Source organism: Triplophysa rosa, linkage group LG13, assembly GCF_024868665.1.
Source record: "Triplophysa rosa linkage group LG13, Trosa_1v2, whole genome shotgun sequence".
Classification (NCBI taxonomy): domain Eukaryota; kingdom Metazoa; phylum Chordata; class Actinopteri; order Cypriniformes; family Nemacheilidae; genus Triplophysa; species Triplophysa rosa.
This window is the reverse complement of record NC_079902.1, coordinates 21,150,410-21,168,813: the sequence shown is the minus strand read 5'-3', so window position 1 is coordinate 21,168,813 and position 18,404 is coordinate 21,150,410. Positions and strand designations below refer to the sequence as shown.

At 38.1% G+C, this 18,404-nt stretch overlaps 2 protein-coding genes across 2 annotated transcripts; one reads left to right on the top strand and one right to left on the bottom strand.

The window, feature by feature from the left end:
• Nucleotides 1-6,960: 6,960 nt before the first annotated feature.
• On the bottom strand, nucleotides 6,961-9,687 carry hbegfa (heparin-binding EGF-like growth factor a). Its single transcript, XM_057349611.1, has 6 exons — nucleotides 9,490-9,687; nucleotides 8,711-8,920; nucleotides 8,418-8,622; nucleotides 8,158-8,313; nucleotides 7,990-8,071; nucleotides 6,961-7,898 (listed from the first exon to the last, which is right to left on the bottom strand). Exons 1-5 carry the CDS (start codon nucleotides 9,530-9,532, stop codon nucleotides 7,999-8,001), a joined length of 687 nt encoding a protein of 228 aa, XP_057205594.1. The 5' UTR covers nucleotides 9,533-9,687; the 3' UTR covers nucleotides 6,961-7,898; nucleotides 7,990-7,998.
• A 1,035-nt stretch (nucleotides 9,688-10,722) lies between these two features.
• On the top strand, nucleotides 10,723-18,349 carry rufy1 (RUN and FYVE domain containing 1). Its single transcript, XM_057349759.1, is given in 17 exon segments — nucleotides 10,723-10,991; nucleotides 11,591-11,764; nucleotides 11,854-11,971; nucleotides 12,047-12,148; nucleotides 12,252-12,375; nucleotides 12,451-12,512; nucleotides 12,774-12,909; nucleotides 13,001-13,102; nucleotides 13,723-13,839; nucleotides 13,928-14,095; nucleotides 14,187-14,284; nucleotides 14,904-15,023; nucleotides 15,126-15,255; nucleotides 15,363-15,457; nucleotides 15,558-15,606; nucleotides 16,637-16,714; nucleotides 16,976-18,349. Coding segments are annotated over 17 exon segments (2,070 nt in total). The 5' UTR covers nucleotides 10,723-10,735; the 3' UTR covers nucleotides 17,117-18,349.
• Nucleotides 18,350-18,404: the final 55 nt, after the last annotated feature.

Genomic DNA, 18,404 nt, shown 5'->3' with positions numbered 1-18,404 from the left:
AAGGGTTGTGTGGTTGTTATGGTCAACATTTGGCTAGAATTTCGCTAGAATTTAAAGGGATACTGCACCCAAAAGTGAAAATTCTGTCATCATTTACTCACCCTCAGATTGTTCCAAACCTGTATAAATTTCTTTGTTTTGCAGAACACACAGGACGATATTTAGAAGAATGTCAGAACGGGCTCCCCATTGACTCCCATAGTATTTATTTTCCCTACTATGGGAGTCAACGGGGGATGAGATTTTTCCAAATGTATTCCTGTGTGTTCAGCAAAACAAAGAAAATTATACAGGTTTGGAACAATCTGAGGGTGAGTAAATGATGACAAAATAAATATTTTTGGGTGAAGTATCCCTTTAAGTGCATAATGAAAAATATCAAATGTACAAAAATCGAATGCAAAAATTACACTTTCGTTAGAATTTAAGTGCAAAATAAAATATCAAAAGGACAAAAACATTTATTGCTAAAATTACACTAGACCTTAAATAAGGTGCTGTACAAATATCCATCACATCCATTGAGAACGCCAGGTTGCAAATGGCTTTAGATAAAAGTCGGTCACAGACACAAGGAGATATTTTTGTGGGTCAAGCCGGCGAATAACACTTGGGTCCAAAATCTGAATATAACCCTTGGCCCTTTCACAGGTCTAAGTTTAGAGTTTTTATGATGCAGAGATCAACACTGCACACAGACCCTCAACATTTATCTAGCAGAGAGTTACTTCTCTTACTACTTTGTCTAATGTTTATATTGTATTTGTATTTTAAATAGCAGCTTAAATAAACAGAAAAAAAGAGAAAATTCTGTCATCATTTACTTACCCTCAAGTTGTTCCAAATTTATCAATTTCTTTGTTGTGATGAACACAAAGAAAGATATTTGGTAGAATGCTTGTAACCAAACAGTTCTAAGCCACTATTGATTACCACAGTAGAAAAATTACAATGGTAGTCAAAAGTGCCCCAGAACAGTTCTTTTGTGTTCAATAGAACAAAGAAATGTATAAAGCAATTGTCCTATAGTTGTCAATGGGGTCCAAGAACTGTTTGGTTACGAGCGTTCTTCCAAATATCTTTCTTTGTGTTCATCACAACAAAGAAATTTACTCAGATTTCTAACATCATGAGGGTGAGTAAATAAAGACAGACTTTTTATTTTTGGGTGAACTGTTCCTTGAAATGTTAATGTAGAACGCTGAGAAAAATGATGCGTTCATACGAGTGCAAAAGCATGAGCACAGCGTTCACGAATCAGATCTCTTATGATATGATGAGTATTTAATGTAAGTTTATTGCTGTTGGGCCAAACTTGTAAAAGCCTACACGTCATCTCCACCACCGGCACATGTATTGTCCCCGGGGCCACTCATCTGCCCGTCAGCCTCAGAAAACACAACAGGGGGTTCAGAGAGGAAGAGATTCCATATGGAGACACAAAGGCTGGGCGCTCTGACTCACTCTTACACATTCACCAGAGGAAGCGACTGAGTAATCATTGCTTTTAAAACGATCTGACGGGTGGAAGCGTGTGTTTGCAATAAACCGTATTTCAATTTTGAATCAGTTTAAGAAGTGCAGAGCAAACAGAATGAGGGCTTTTAAGCATGAGCCACGCTTGTTGAAGAAATGCCAAAACCCTGCGCTGTGACATCAGAGTCAATGACTGTGAGCTCTGGGGTTGTGGTTGAAACACAAGTTTCCGCTTATTGCAAAGATTGAAGGTTGAGGGTTACAGGACTGGTGAAGATTTAGGACTCGGTGTAGTAGTTTAATTGCTTAAACAGATGGTAAAAGAATGATTAGCTTAGCAGGAACTCCATATTTTGCTGTTGGTAACATTTCCAAAAAAACGTAAAGAATTAACACCTCAGTTTTACTGCAGAACACAAAAGAAGATTTTTGAAGAATGTTGGTAACCAAACAACGCTGACAGTCATCGACTTACATTACATGGACCGAAAACCACTGAGACATTTCTCAAAATATCTTCTTTGGTGTTCCGCAGAAGAACGACATGAGTGTAAATAAATGATGACAGAATTTTTATTTTTGGGTGAACTGTCCCTTTAAGATAGTTTGAAAGTCTGGTGATGACATTAGCATCCAAAATATCACGCCAGCTATCTGGGGGCCAGTATTGCTGGTCTTTCTACAGGATTGAATGCGGCTAGACAAGTCTGCAGATTTTTCTCATGCTGATAGGATGCATCACTGCTTTAGAAAGCATCTTGTGAACTCTTTGTTGTAAATCAGAGCTTTAATAGAAAAACAGTGAGCTCACCATACGAAAAATCCCCTCCTAGCATTCCACCGGCCCTGAACACACCTCCCACCTCTGTGGCCTGCGTGGACTTCACAAACCAAACATACAAGCAAATGTATCAACAGGATCTGCGGCATGTTAACTACCACAGTTGTTACTGTATGCAGGTTTTCAATTTTTTTTATTTAACAGATGCTCTTTTCAAATTTACTAGGCAACCCTCTTGTCATTTCAAAAGTATGACTTTCTTTCTTCTTCAGAAGACAAAAGGCAATATCTTAACCAAACAGTGGCACCCATTCTTTTCTTTTGTATGGACAAAAAACCAACACAAACCTAATTCTGTCAATAAAGGGGTTTTCCTTGTAAAGTGACATGTTTTCGCTGTTTATCTTGTAAATTTGTGGTCCTTTTCTGTAATTTTATGTTTTTTGACCGTATTTCCATTAAAAAAAAAAACTGTAAAATTTGTGTTGTTTACATTTAACTTGAAAAATCTGTAACAAAATATAACAGACAAATTCTGTAAAATTACGAGTTTTTTTTTTACAGTGAATGCAAGTCAGTGGGGACCGTTTGTTCGGTTACCAACATGCTTCAAGTTATCTTCTTTTGTGTTGTGAAGAAGGAAGAAACTCACACGGATTTAAAATGACAAGAGGGTGAGTAAATGCTGACAGAATTTTCATTTTTGAGTGAACTATCCCTTTAAAAGAAGGAATCCAAGTCATATATAGGGAGCAGAATATCATAGAGATTTAAGGGTGGGCCAATAAGAAACCACCTAGCAACCAGCAAAAATATGGGTGGTTCTGGCAACCAGTTTCTTTAATAACTTTAATTCCTTAATCTGATGTTTGAACGTGCAAAAATAAATAAAAGCTTGTTCATGGTGGATATTGTGAATGAGAAAAATTCTGATAAATACAGACACATGGCAGCCATGTTGAGATTATTGGGAGGTGTAATATTGGCAGATATTCACAACATGACCATACATGATTAATATCGGAATATTCTAGCGCATAAACAAAGTCATTGTCAAATCTGTTTAATTCTCAGCGAGAAGAGTAAAATTAACAACAGGCCCTGCAAAACACTATAAAATATCTCATGAATGCTAAATCATGGAAGACATTTTGCCAAAAACCAAGCAAAGTTCGGTGTGATCCTCCCCAACCGTCGGATGTGGGAGGCTACGGCCTCTCATGTGAGTCAAGTGCAACACACCCCTCCCTTCTGGCTGAATTCTGCAACGTGGTTAAAAAAAGGCAATGCACAACGCAAGGCACAGCCCTGGAACAGCATCAGATTCCTTAACGTGTATTGATAGCGTCCACTGCGATTGAATGTGTTTGTGCAGGAGCTACAGTGAAAAAATGACATGGCTTCGTAGTCATTTTGACCCTTGCCAGCTCCTCTCCGGCACGGTGTTATCAGACCCTCACATCTGACATATAATCCTGCTCGGACCCTCCGACGCTTCTAAATAGACGGATGAGAATTTAATAACGTGATAAAGATACACAAGTGTCTGTCCAGCGCTATGAGGTCACGGCGAAGGAATCCGACGGCGGATCATGAGGGACATGATCGCTAGAGAGAAGACTACTGACTCTGTGAATGCATGAGAGCGAGTTCAAGTTATTTTTGAAGCGTAGTCCTCCGAGACAACCATAAACCATAAATTCTTAACCATAATCAAAAAATATTATTTTTAAAGTGAAATGTGCACAAATGTACTCTCTAAAAGTGTGAAAGATACATGCGTGCAAGACATAAATGACAGTTGGTAGACAATATGTTTTTTTTTTCAAAAAGTTAATGTTTAAAGTAGGGCTGTCAAACGATTAATCGCGATTAATCACTTCCAGAATAAAAGTTTGTGTTTACATAATATATGTCTGTGTACTGTGCTTAACAATTTTGTATTTATAAACGCATTTACATACATGTATATATTTTAGAAAAATATGAAGTAAAAAAATGATAAACATTTAGATACAATTTAATTATTGGTAAATATAAATAAATATATGTTAATATTTCCTAATACGTATATGTGTATGCGTTTCTAAATACAAAATTATTATGCACAGTACACAGACATACAGTGTATTATGTAAACTTCTGGATGCGATTAATCACGATTAATCGTTTGACAGCACTAGTTTAAAGGGATAGAGAAAGTCTGTCATCTTTTATTCACCCTCAAGTTGTTCAAAACATGTGTATGACTACGATTAAATCATTTTTATTTTGGGGTGAACTATCCCTTTAAATGCTTGGTTACATAGAGTAGCCTATTAATATTAAAATCACGGAGCACATTTGACTTTCTAAAAAATAAGTTTTGAGTTTTGAGTAAAGGACTCATTTTGTGATGAGAAAGGTGCACATGAAATACACTTTTGGACAAAAACCACAATAAAGTTGATTTTTCTCAACCAATTGCAATGGTTTATGATCTACATAGAGCACAAAAATATATTTTTGTGAATTTTGAGAACTCATGCTTGTCACACGGTTTAAAAATTTAGCAAATGAGAAAAAATCCTACTCTTACATGAAAAAAAAAGACCTGACCCATTTCGATATCCAGCAATTCCATAGAACTGCGAAGACAGGTTTTGCAAATGCATTGATGCAAACAGGTTTTTCCTCGTTTTAGCTACATTCTTATTAAAAAAATGTGTCGCCCAAATTCTGAAAGCGTTCAGACGTGCACTCATCTCCTAGATTGTCCTGGTGCTGTAAATAGTGAAAGAGTATTTCACTCCTCTCCATCAGGCAGCTTTAGTGTTGAATCACAATGACTCTGTCATCACCTCATCCATCAAAGCTTGTGTTTCACCAGCGGAGTGATACTGCGCCCAGTTTTACGGCAGCTGATCTGCTACGGTGCCAGCGAGCTACTAATACACCATAATACACTGATTCAGGTGACCGGGCACAAACGAACTCCTGAGACACGCACAAGTTCACCACAACACACTCAATGATGTGACAGCAGCAAAAACAAACCTTTAGCTGGCTTCAAACACAAGCCGGTGGCCTGATGAGATTTCCAAATGTCAAAATGCGCACTTCCATTTTTCACTGGAAATGATCCATTGTTACAGTTTGAACATGCAGGAAACACCTTTCTCAACAAATAAGCTTTGAGAAAGGCAGATTTTACTGGCATACAAAAAATGTTGCTCAACTGAGTCATTTTCACAACCTCTTAACGTCTTCATGTCATAGCGTTTATTGTATAATAATCTTGCAAATTTGATTAAATGGTCCTGTATCTGAACCGGTTGGGGGTTTAATTCCCAGGTAACACATACATGTATACTGTACTTTAAATGCACGGTGTCGCTTTGGATAAAAGCGTTTACTTTGCGCAAATGGAAATGGAAAATCGGCCTACTGTGCTCAGCCCAGAATCTTAAACTGTAAGCTCAACATACTGGCCGGGTGTGACCCAAACCCATATGTCCAGTTCACCCAAGTCCTCATGTACAGTATTCCCACCAGATGTGTCGGACTTAGGTTGGATCGCTCGTAAAGCACATGGACTGTGAGAATGATGTCATTCCTAAAAGAAGACTGACGGCCACCCAGCGTGTGATGAGCTACTCCTATCCTCTGCCAGTTCGGTCAGCTGACCACGTCATATCCGATTACAGAACGCGGAGTGAAGCAACGTACACAATTATAAACAATAAACGTTTCGTATCAGTTTGTGGCAAAGACGTCTTGCCAAACAGATCTAAGACGAACCAACCGTAGCTTGACAAACAAATAAGCAATTTATTAAAGTGACAGTTCACCCAAAACTAAAAATTCTGTCATTGTTTATTTCCCCTCATGTCATTCAAAACCTGTATGAGTGGAGCACAAAAGAAGATATTTTGAGAAACGTCTCCCTAGTTTTGTGTCCATATAATGGAAGTCAATGGGGTCCAGTGTTGTTTGGTTGAACTAACGTTCTTCAAAATATCTTCATTTGTGTTCTGCAGAAAAAAGAAAGCCACACAGGTTTAGAAGACGTGCGAGTGAATAAATCATGAAAGAATTTTCAGTTTTAGGTGAGCTGTTCGTTCAGTGCAGATGACTTGAGTCGAGCTATTTAATTCCCTTTGTCAAGGTGGTTCGCTGCGGAAATTGAAAGTTTAAAAGAGTTGAGGTCAAAGGTTACAGAACCAACAAAAGATCTGAGACCAACTTCAAACATGTTGGTCTGGGTTCCTCTTTTGAAACCGTCATAGGTTTTTTATGGATCAAGGGGGTAAATTCTGTGTTCATTTACATTGTGTGCGATAAAATGGAAGTTTGAATACTGGAGGTGTAGCTGGCACAAGTATTGCAGGAAGTGCAATTTCAATAATGATGCAAGAATGTAATACCGGTAATGTGTTGCGAAGTCATGTCGTGTGTGTTTGTATATAAAACAGCATTTATTGTAGATATGAACATGGAGATGTTCAGGATACAGGTGCAAATCACATGAAAGAAACTCCTTGGGAGGCAGACTAGACAAATGTTTTTCTTCTCATGTCAAAACTAAGACTGTATCCATGTTGTTATTCCAGTCCCCAAAATGGAAAACCGGTCTCACAAGGAAATGACTCATTACATCATCCAATAATCTTCCTCCTTGGGTGCATACAGAGCATTCACACCACAACTGACAGAACAATAGATTGGGCTTTTATATCAAAAAGATTTATTTTCCAATTCATTTGCAGTTTCAGCATTTTAATATACTACATATGAGTGAGAAAACAATGGGATTCTTAAAAAAAGGAAACAAAAAGCAGACTGCTCCAAGAACACCAATTTTGTGTTTAGGACATTAAATTCACATTTCAGAATTTTCACACTGTTTTACAGAGTGCGTTTTACTGGCCAAACAATTAATTTTTTTCTCTATTATAAACCGAAGAAATATAGAGCTTGAAATATGACTTACTAAATACATTCGAACACTGTCCTGGAGATTAAAATAATAATACAAATATTGCCAAACATCTTCATTAAATGCATCAAAAATATCAAAATGATTTGCACATAATTATACTTTTATTTTGATTTTCAGTCTAATAATGTTCAGTACTCTTGAATATTACTTAAGAATATTGCTTTTTTTAATAAATAAAGTTTTACATACACATAAAACACAACAGAGACTTTCAAACATAACGGCAGTGCATTAGGACTGGACTTCATTCAAATCCAAATAAATATGTTAATATATACATAAATAAATAAATTAAAGCATTGCCAGACGATTAAACAGAGTTCACAAGACAACACAACACAAATGCTTATAAGAATACTTATTTCGGGCGAGACTCGCTTCGCCTCCAAAAACCCAAACTACATTCCTAACTCTGGGCAGTTCATTTTTATGCATCGAACTAAAATGTCCGGCCAGCTCGGAGCTTCTTCCAGAACCATCCGGTCTGCCAGGGTTCCAGTTTGTGGCAGGTTTTGAGCTAGAGATCAGGCTTCGCATAGACTAGCTTTGACTCCTTCCAAACAAGCGGCATCACTCACCCCTTTTCTCCAGCATGCTGTGTGTTCCTCACAACATCAACTTTGCCACTTTATTTTGAGGTAGAATTTCCACACAGTCACCCTGGAATTAAAAAGAAGGCTGAATGTCAAGTGACTTGGTTAAACCACTCTAGATGAGTTTATGGGACAATCGTGAGATGTTATTCACTTACCGCTCTCTCTTAGTGGTGGGGGGCAGCTCCCAGTTTAATTTTCTCCTCGTTTTCTACATTATAAGCTCCTCGCTTGTGAAACCTAGGTGATGAGAAAAAGGTCTCAGTCTACTGCCCCAAAAACAACATTTAACAGGATAAGCTTAAAAAAAACGGACGAAAACCAACCTGAGAGCTAGTAGGAGTCCAATGATGGTGAGACATAGAGTAGAAAGAACCACGGCCACCACAGCCAGCGCCGTCGTGCGGTTGTACCCGCTCTCTTCGGTCCTAACTTCTAAGGAGAAACTGTGACATCTCTCCCCAGAGTAGCCCGGGTCACATCTGGACAGAAGTGACACGTCACATGATCAGTACAAACGTAAAACGGCCAAATGCAATGCACATAAAATATAACAAAAATCACACGACAAACGGCTCAAACTTACATGCACAAAGGTTTTTTTATGTCCCTCAGGTACTTGCAAGTTCCGTGGATGCAAAAGTCTTTGTATTTTATCAGACACGGATTTCTCTTCTTTCCTTTTCCCTTTCCTTTTCCTTTCTTCCTTCCTAAACCCTTCCTCCTCGAGCCGTCAAGTCTTTCTGCATCCAACACCGCGCTCTGATCTTTCGGCTTGCTTGAAAACGCAACTGTTTGGGTGAAAAAGAAAAATGTCAAATCATTCAAGTTAAAATCACAACAACAATGCTTCGGCTTCAAAAGAAAATCTTTAGTTACCTAAAGGAACATTATAATCTCCAGAAAACTCGTCCTCCTCTTCGTCTTCATTGTAGTAATACTCATCATCTTCCTCCTCATATTCCACTTGCTTGTGTTCCTCAGAAGATCTCCGTTCATTCAATACCTCCAGAAGGTCTATCACAGCTGTCTGTGCAGGACTCTCGCTCTCAAACCTCTCGATGGACGCACCGCTCACCCATGTGACAGCTGAAAAGAAAAGAGTATTAGCCATTAAAATTCAATGTAGCAGTTTATACTGTTATGGACTGGATAACTTGTCTTGAGTACATGGTTATGCTGTTTTTACAAGAATGAAGTTCTGGTTTCATGTTGAAGGTGACCATAGAGCTGTATGAAATACTTTTTATGATGTTATTTGGCTGACATACATACAAGCATGTTTTAAAACTAATAATAGATTGTCAGCATTACCTAATACCCTTAGAGGGTGCTGGGATACTTCATTTACAAAACTTGTGCATGCACAGACGCTGAGCTAACAAATGAACTCATGGGTCAAAAATAAATATATCCCAGAATATTCCTAAAACAGCGAGTGACATTGTGTGTCCACCGAGAATAGATTCTCGCGGCAAAATGTAAGTTTAGATTGTTTCGGAGGAGGGGAAAGTTTGTTTTAAAATATACAAATGAAAGATACACACGGCTTATTAGCCCAGAAAACATTATCAGCAACTTTAAATGTACGTTCGTATAAAGATATATAGAGCTGTGAGAGTTCAGCAGCGAGACGCCAGACAGTCATACATACTCACCAAGGACAAAGACGAGAAGTCGCAAAATTATGGAAAACTCCATATTTTCCCTTCTGGTAATGACGAGAATCGATGCGTTTGTAAAAAATAAAATCCTTCTCGTCAGGTTAATTCCTTTAATGTCCACAGTGGGTTCTCACATCGAGAGTTTATTTGTCTCTTTGACTTTGAACGCGTCTGTCACGCTGGAAGGTTAGAAAATCAGCGGCGTCTCAGTCACCTTCGTTTAAATACGACCGTGACCACGCCCACTAGCTGCATCATAGATGCGTGTCACTAGATTTTTTTTATTGGTAGCGAATGTTGGTGTATGTTGGTTAATCTTTTCTGAATGCAATTTTTTGAAAACATATAGGCCTACCGTGATGTAGATGAGGTACTTAAAATTGTATAAAACTTTTCTTTGGAGTGCTTAAAGTTTGAGGGGGTAACAAAGAAACACAGAACAAGTAAAAGTATACGATACTTTTGTTAATTCGCTAGAGATGTAAATTACAAGGAAATTATTGTAGTCAAAGTCAAATGTTTTACTTATGTATTTAGGCAAATAAGTCAGTTCAGTCTAAATAAGTAGGCTACGTCTGTATTTGACTGAAATTATAAGTCTGCACACCGAAAATTATGTCATGGGAAAATGTTTGTACATTAACTTGACTTATCAAAATAATGTACGCACATTTTTACAGCATTCATCTCTAGTCAAAATGTTAAACAGTACACTTCAAATGTAATAGTGTTGTGGCTGAATGGTCATTGACAGAGTTGAGACCTGACTGACTAAATCATCTTACCTTATCTGCCACATCCTTAACTTCACCTGCACGCTCTCTTTATCACACCTATAGTGACATTTGATAATCGAGATCTCACATATAGATATCTATCAACTATGTTTAAACAAGTCTCAGTCCTAAGAACGACTCTGATCAGACACATTTTTCCCTAGATTTAGCTGGAACACATTTTGAGCCTCAAAATAATAAATGTAGGGACATCTAGTGGAGACTGAAAACATTGCGCAGAGATAGGATCTGCAATTACTTCCAGCTGAAAAAAATAGCTGTCTTTGTCTTGTCTCTCTTTCACATGTTTTCCTTTTATATTTTTATTTTCGTCTTTTTAGTTTGCTTGCATGGTTGTTTTTGTGCGCGCAAAACATTCATCTTCGATCGATCAATCGATTAATCTACGCGGATCCTCGAATTCGATTACTCTGGTCTGGAGTCACATGTTTTGACAGGAAAACATGGCGGACGAGGATGCAAACACTACAGTTGTGGGCGAAGACTCTCCTGCAAAAGAAGAAGGACCAGAGACAACGGGACCTGGACAAGATGAAGTGGCCAACGGTACCGACGAGGTACGGCAGGACAAACCGGCAGACAGCTCGTGGTCGGCGCCGATTTTTTCGTTTGCTCGTAAAGCGACGGAGACGCTGAGCAGTGTAAATAACTACAGCGCTGGCTCACATCAACACACCTCTGATCACATCAAACCAGCAGGTATGGCACCTGTTCAACATTTGTTTATCTGCTTATTTTATTACAAATATCACAAATTAGCAACGGCGTTAATACACGATACTATGATCATGTGTTTTGGGGCGTGTGTCAGTAATACATTGTTTATCTCGTATGATCATTAATCAAGGTTTAATAGCCATATAGTGCGTTTAAAACAATCCGTTGTTTTCAAAAACCAATGGCAATACTTGATTTTTCTGTGTGTCAAAGGACTTTGATCGATGTTTTTCGAATAATTCCGTGTCTTTTTTTCAATAACCAATATGCGTCACTTCTCCTTTTATGGTTTATGTAATGTAAAGCACAGCACTGTGTTTCCCTCATTCATGCGTTCAGAGGATATGAAGACCTGCACCTGCTTCCTGATTCTACAAATAAACATTCTCCTGCAGGAACTTCCGCTTCCGTTCATGTTCCCTTTTGTTCTTGTGTGGTATTGTAATGAATTACTCGCTTTGTTTTGCTTCTACACCGAGTAAGCCGAGTGCATTTGAGTTCACATTGGCCTCAGATGCTGCAGGAAGAGTTCGCACGTGTGTTCCTGTAGCCATTTGTGATGGCTGGTTGGATCTGTTCAGGTATGAAGGATCCCATGGCAGTGGAGAGGTCAAACCTCCTCAGCATGATGAAGCTCAGCATTAAGGTTCTCATCCAGTCTTCCCTCAGTCTCGGACGGACGCTCGATTCGGATTATCCACCCCTGCAGCAGTTCTTTGTGGTTCTGGAGCACTGCCTTAAACATGGTTTGAAAGGTGCGGGTTCATGTGGATTTTGGATACGGCACTAGTCACGATTCATTTATGGGTAAATCCTAATGGTTCCTGTTTTTTCCTCCTGGCAGCAAGGAAATCTTTCATCGGTCAGAACAAATCTATCTGGGCTCCATTGGAGTCGATAGAGAAGCTTTGCCCGGAGTCAGCTGACATCGCCACCAGTGTGCGGGATATGCCCGGACTCAAGTAACCTAACATCTTATTTGAAGCAGAGAGCAGAATTGTTTTGGGATATTTCTGAGGTTTTCCGTTTGTTTGTAGGACAGGACTCGGACGAGCTCGAGCGTGGATGCATTTGGCTCTCATGCAGAAAAAAATCGCAGACTACATGAAAGTTCTTATAAATAGGCGAGACCTTCTTGGGTGAGAGGGCATCCTCTAATTTTTAGGATGCGGTCATTTAATATGAACTAGAATGATTTGGAGTTGTGTGCTGAAGTAACTCGAACTCTTTTTTTTCTCTTAGAGAGTTTTATGAGGCCGGCTCTCTTATAATGGAAGAGGAAGGGGTCGTGATTGTGGGCATGCTGGTGGGTCTCAATGTGATCGATGCCAATCTGTGTGTGAAAGGAGAAGATCTGGATTCTCAGGTGACGTGTGCCATCACGGAAACTTTGACAGCAGTGTGACAGGCTATGAACAACACTGTCTTCTCATTGGTACAGGTGTGTGTCATTGATTTCTCATTGTACCTGAAAGATCCACAAGCTACTGAGACCAAACAAGAGTGAGTAAAGGCTGACCGATCTTTCTGACATGTTGATTATTATGACCATGATTTATGGTCGTTTGGTAAATAATAAACAAAATAGTCGCTTTGATTGTGAAACGAACTGTACAAATAAAATAAGAATCATTGGAGCATAAATTGCTTAGCCGGCATTAATACGAATTTTATTACACAATTAATCAGATTTTCATTACAGCTAATAAACATATTATAGATGTTTCATGATGTTGATTATTTTCACTCTTTTATGGCAAACAGTGATACAAAAATGACAGCCATCCTTGACCAGAAACATTACATTGAAGAGCTGAACCGCCATCTCAGCTGCACGGTGACGGATCTTCAGGCCAAGATGGACTCGCTGGAGAAGACCAACGGCAAACTCATTGAGGAGGTCAGCATCTTCAAACTCTATCCGCATGGATTTTATTGGGACATCAGATCAATGCCGTTTGATGTGACGTGATGTTGGTGTCTCTGTTCAGCTCACAGCGGCCACAGACTGAATCAACGCTCTGCGTGAGGAACACGAACAACTTCGTGAGGAAAGTGCGAATATTCTCCAGAACAGTCAGAGGAAAGAGGAGGTAAAATCTTGACACTTTCACATTTGTTTCTCCCTTGCAACATTTTGCAGAAAAAGCCTTTTAAACTCTACCTCGCTAAAGAATTACACATTGGGATGAAGTTCCTCACTTTGGTTTAGTGAGATCAATGCCAGGAATGTGTGGGAATGTTTTAGAGGTGAAAGAATTGTGTTGGAATCGAAAGAGGATGAGATCTCAATGTCTCAATTTTTTCTCCAAGACCACGAGATTGAATGAAAAGCAAATGGAAACTTTTGCTTAGGTCTCATTCGTGTCACAGATATTTCTCCTGAGAAAAAGAGACCGAGATCTCACAAATGTCTCCATTAGAGTTTCATAAGAGATCTCAGCATTGTCTCAAACTGAGCTCGGATTTGTCAAGTCTGCAATCGAAAGTCAATATTTATTGAAGGTTTCAATATGAAGTCAAACATTTCTCATCAAATTGACTCAAAGTTGACCTCTACATTCATTCATAATTGTCTCATTTGTTTCTATTTTCATTTCTCCAGAGAAAATGAAAAGAAACATCTGAGAATTGTATTAATACCTACAACACAACTCCAAAACGTTTCTGAGCTATGAAAGAGCAACATGAGCAATACAATTTCTGTTTTTAGGTGACACTTCAGGACAGTCAGGTGGAGTTGGAAACATATCGGCAGACGCGGCAGGGTTTGGATGAAATGTACAATGTCGTTTGGAAGCAGTACAAGGAGGAGAATCGAATCCGGCAGGTGAGACTGAACACCAATCGATGTAACAACAATGACTGCATTGTGTGGAACCAATCGCAAAAACTGCCTGCACGCTTTGACCAATCAGGAGCTGCAGAAGGAGTTGGAACTACAGGGAGGTCTGAAGCAGGAAATGGACGTGGCCATGAAGCTTCTGGAAAAGGACACTCATGAGAAACAGGACACGCTGGTTGCACTGAGACAGCAGCTGGATCAGGTCAAGAAACTTAACCTACAGATGTTCAACAAGGCACAGGTACTGCACTCTGTTGTCTTTAAAACATGCTACTTTTTATAGGTTTACATGGAGCCATTTTAAACGTATTAAATCTGGTTGAACCCAGCAGGAGTCGGACCGAGTGTCACAGAAAAAAGAGGAGGAGATGCTACAACTTGAAAAGAAGATGATTCGGATGGAGGCGGTCATGAAAGAACTGGAGCAGAGGTGATAAAGTCATACCTCGTGGTAAAGGTGATATGTGACCTTGGATCACAAAACATCACTATCACGGGAATTCTTTTGGCAATAGCCAACAATACATTGTATGGGTCAAAATGATCGATTTTTCTTTTATGCCAAAAATCATTAGGATATTAAGTAAAGATCATGTTCCGGGAAGATATTTTGTAAATGTCCTACCGTAAATATATCAAAACTTTATTTCTGTGAGTAATGTGCTGTGCTAAGGACTTCATTGGGACAACTTTAAAGGTGATTTTCTCAGTATTTTTATTTTTTGCGCCCTCAGATTCCAGAGTTTTAAATCTTTGTATCTCAGCCTAATATTGTCCGATCCTAACAAATCATATATCAATGGAAGGATGTAAAAATCTCAATTTTGAAAAATTGACCCATAAGACTGGTTTCGTTGTTCTGGATCACATACGTATGTATGTGGTAGTAATTCAATAAAATGTCATAGTTTACTATATAGAAAATCGTAAATGTTTGTACAAGTGGCTGATTTTTTGCATGTTTTATACTAAAAGCCATAAAGCTTCAATTTTGATTTCACATGGACTTCAAATCTTATGCAAATCCTCTCTGTGCGCTTCCTCTACAGGCTTCAAAATTCCGAGAATGTGCGCAGAAACGCAGACGAGAGCCAAAGCGAGCTGAAAGCAGAGATGAAAGGGAAAGTAAACGCCCTGCAGAAGCGTCTCGCTGACCTGGACACGCTCAGGTTAGCTCTGGACTCCATAAGCCCTTTTTTTACTTTCACCATGATAATTCCTCCCTTATCTGCTCTACGGGGCTTTACAGCTGGTGTTGTTTTTCCCGGCAGGGCGGGACTGGAGTCGGAGCTGAGCAATGAAAAGGAACAGCGACAGAAGCTGCAGAAAGAGCTGCAGAGAGAACAGGACAACAGCGCAGAGCTGCGCACACAGCTGCAGCAGCTGCAAGGCCTGCAGACGGTGGGATACACTCAATAAATGGTTTAGAAGCAGAATGCATCTAAACAAGAGCGAATTTGTTGATATGACGTTTATCAGGTAGAAGTTTGATCTTCGTCTTTCTGCAGGAACTGCTTGAACTTCGTCAGGAGAAGAAACAGCTTCAGCAGCTCTGTGAGGAGCAGGAAAAGGCCCTGCAGGAGATGGGCCTTCATCTTAGCCAGTAAGGGCTTCTTTCCATCATCATCATCATCATCATCATCTCCAAACCTGCAGTACTATAATATCACATTTGACATTTCACATTGAAATCCTGCTTTTAGGTCCAAACTAAAGATGGAGGACTTTAAAGAAGTCAACAATGCCTTGAAGGTACAAGAGCATTTAAGAAACATTCAGTTCAAATAAGTCACATTTTTTGTTGCTTGACTGTAAACAATAATTGTTTTTGATGATTCTTTTTAATGAGGAAAAACTGTTTGAAGGGAGAGGAAATCCAATGTATAGACGGTTTCAAAGCAACAACATAAACAAACGTTACTGCGCATGTACGCTTTTGTGGACCAAACTTAACTACCGGTACAAATCCACAAAGAATATAGAGTCCCTGTAGATTAGCAAAAGAAATAACAATTAAATTACATCATCTAACAAATTAAAAGCATGTCTAGCCAGTATTATTTTGGGTTACCAGTTGACGAACCGTTACTTGGCTAAACTTAAATGCGACAAAGTTACACGACCCATCAAATAAATTGTTTATTTAATAAATTAATATAGACAAATTTAGATATAAATGAATATTAATTAAATGAAATATAAACAGTTTTATTATTAGCCACTAGCCAGACTGATAAACAAACACAGACCGGAAGCTAACTTCATGCCAGACGCGTGCATTCGATGAAACCGTCTATTAAATGCCATGAATAAATATTTGAAGAGTTTGCTTCCAAAATGAGATTTCAAAAATCTTTTTTTTTTTTATTGTGCATTCGAATTAATATCAATCAAACTGCAATTGGTTTGTTTTGATTTAAGCCATAATAACTCAAAAAATACAGCTAACTAACACAAGAAAAACATGATAACATAATAAAAAACATGATTTTTGAAAAATTATAAAAACGAAGTTATCTCATTTTGGAACCAAACTCTTCATTTACTGAATTAATCAAAATGACAATTTACACCTTAAATCTGGAGCCAATTTGCAGGCGTGAAAAACTGCTTGAAAATGGCAGCATCATTATTTTATTTTTATGCAGATATTTAAAGTCATAGCATAATTTTGTGACTTTTGTAGTCTTTGTTGCACTACATGACAGTTGTGAAAGAGCAAGTCTTATCCTTAATATGAGTATTGAGATCGATAGATTTTGGTTTTCTGGATGTTTTTCAGGGTCATGCCTGGCTAAAGGACGACGAAGCCACAAATTGTAAACAATGCCAGAAAGAGTTTTCAATCTCCCGGAGGAAAGTAAGTAACGTTTCACCCAAGCTCTGTGCGATTGATCGGAACAGTCGATTTTGGCTTCCAACAATTTGAAAACAAAATAAAGTGAGACGATTTTTGTGCGGTGTTCCATTTTGTAAGGCTCTACAGCAGTGCTTATTTTTATTTGTTTTTCGTTGTTTTTTCACAAGTCAATGAGTAACATTGTAAAAAAATAAGAACTCAGTATTGGTATTATGATTTTTGCCCTATTTCACGTGACTCATCTCTCGTTCTCTTTTGCAGCACCATTGCAGGAACTGTGGAGACATCTACTGCAACAGTTGCTCCAGTAATGAGCTCGCCCTGTCCTCGTACCCCAGACCGGTCCGCGTCTGTGACATCTGTCATTCTCTTCTGCTCCAGCGGAGCTCCATCGGCTCCTGACGACACTCACATCCGCTGATCGTGTGCGTGTAGAACTACAGATTTGTTTTGGTAGTTTATGATTAACAGTCAAGGTCATGCGTTAACTATGCCTTGGCATATTTGGTTTGTTTGATTAAAACCTTGTTGTCAAATCGTACGCAGTTTTTGCAGGGTGATTCTAGGCCATAACAACAGTAAAATTAGAATGAATTCTTGTATTTTTATTGATAGTCTCCATTTTAGGGAGAGAACTAACACATCTGAGCCTTTCAAGCGTTCACCTTGGGTGGATGCAGAGGATTTATACGCTATGCTTTTTTGATCTTGTTGAAATATTGTCAATATTTGTAATCTTTTTTAAATTTGGATTAGGGAGCATTGAAGTCCAATGCATGTGTTTTGCGTGATTGTTTAAGGAGACTCAATGCAATTATGCCAATATTTTATCAGTTTATTTTCAGTGTGTGTGTGTACTATAAAGATTTAATCCACAAACTGTTGTGCATGTCAGACTTGTAACAAACAACACCAGCTCATGAGGTAGCAGTGCTCTCATTGGTCAAAAAAGGTGGACCAGTTACTATAAAAAATGAGTAGAATAATAAGTATTTAGGAAATAAATACAAATAAGCAAATCTTTTAGAAAACTATTATTTTGTCAAGAATAGTTTGACTGAATGATTAACTTTACAATAAGGTTTGGTGTGTTAACATTTGTCAATGCATTACCTAATATAAACTCAAAATGACCAATACTTTTAAAACCGTATGAGCTAAGTTCATTTTAATTTTACCATTTACCCTTACATTTTTCCAATCAAAAGTTGTAATTATTAACATAAGTGAACTAACATTAATAATTGTATTAACATAAACAAAGATTAATAAATGCTGAAAACTATATTGCACATTGTTAGTTAATACTTTTGTTAATGTTAACAAATACAGCCTTATTGTAAAGTATAAACTGAATGGTTTTGTAAACGATTTGCATAAACTTTGTTCTGCTCATCAAAGTCCAAACTAAAGTGAATTTTTCTTGAATCCAAAACAAATATTTTATGGTATTAACTGTATGCAAAACTGAAAAGCAAATAGATATTTTCAATTTTTTAACATTAATTCACTCAAACTAATCAAAGATAAAACTTTTTATGTGACTTTTTACACTCTGAATATAAAAGTATATTTTAGATTGTAAGGCAAGTTCCTATGTTGTACCTAGTGAGAATGCTTTATTTGTCTCCTGTTCATAAAGCTGTAATGAACTTTAAAATTCCTGGAAATTGTATAGAATTGTACATGA

Coding starts and splice junctions, on each gene's coding strand:
- hbegfa (XM_057349611.1), bottom strand. CDS start 9,532: ATGGAGTTTTCCATAATTTTGCGACTTCTCGTCTTTGTCCTTG. Junction 8,314..8,417: donor ATAAAAAAACCTTTGTGCAT/GTAAGTTTGAGC, acceptor ACTTCTGTCCAG/ATGTGACCCGGGCTACTCTG. Junction 8,072..8,157: donor GGACTCCTACTAGCTCTCAG/GTTGGTTTTCGT, acceptor CTCATCACCTAG/GTTTCACAAGCGAGGAGCTT.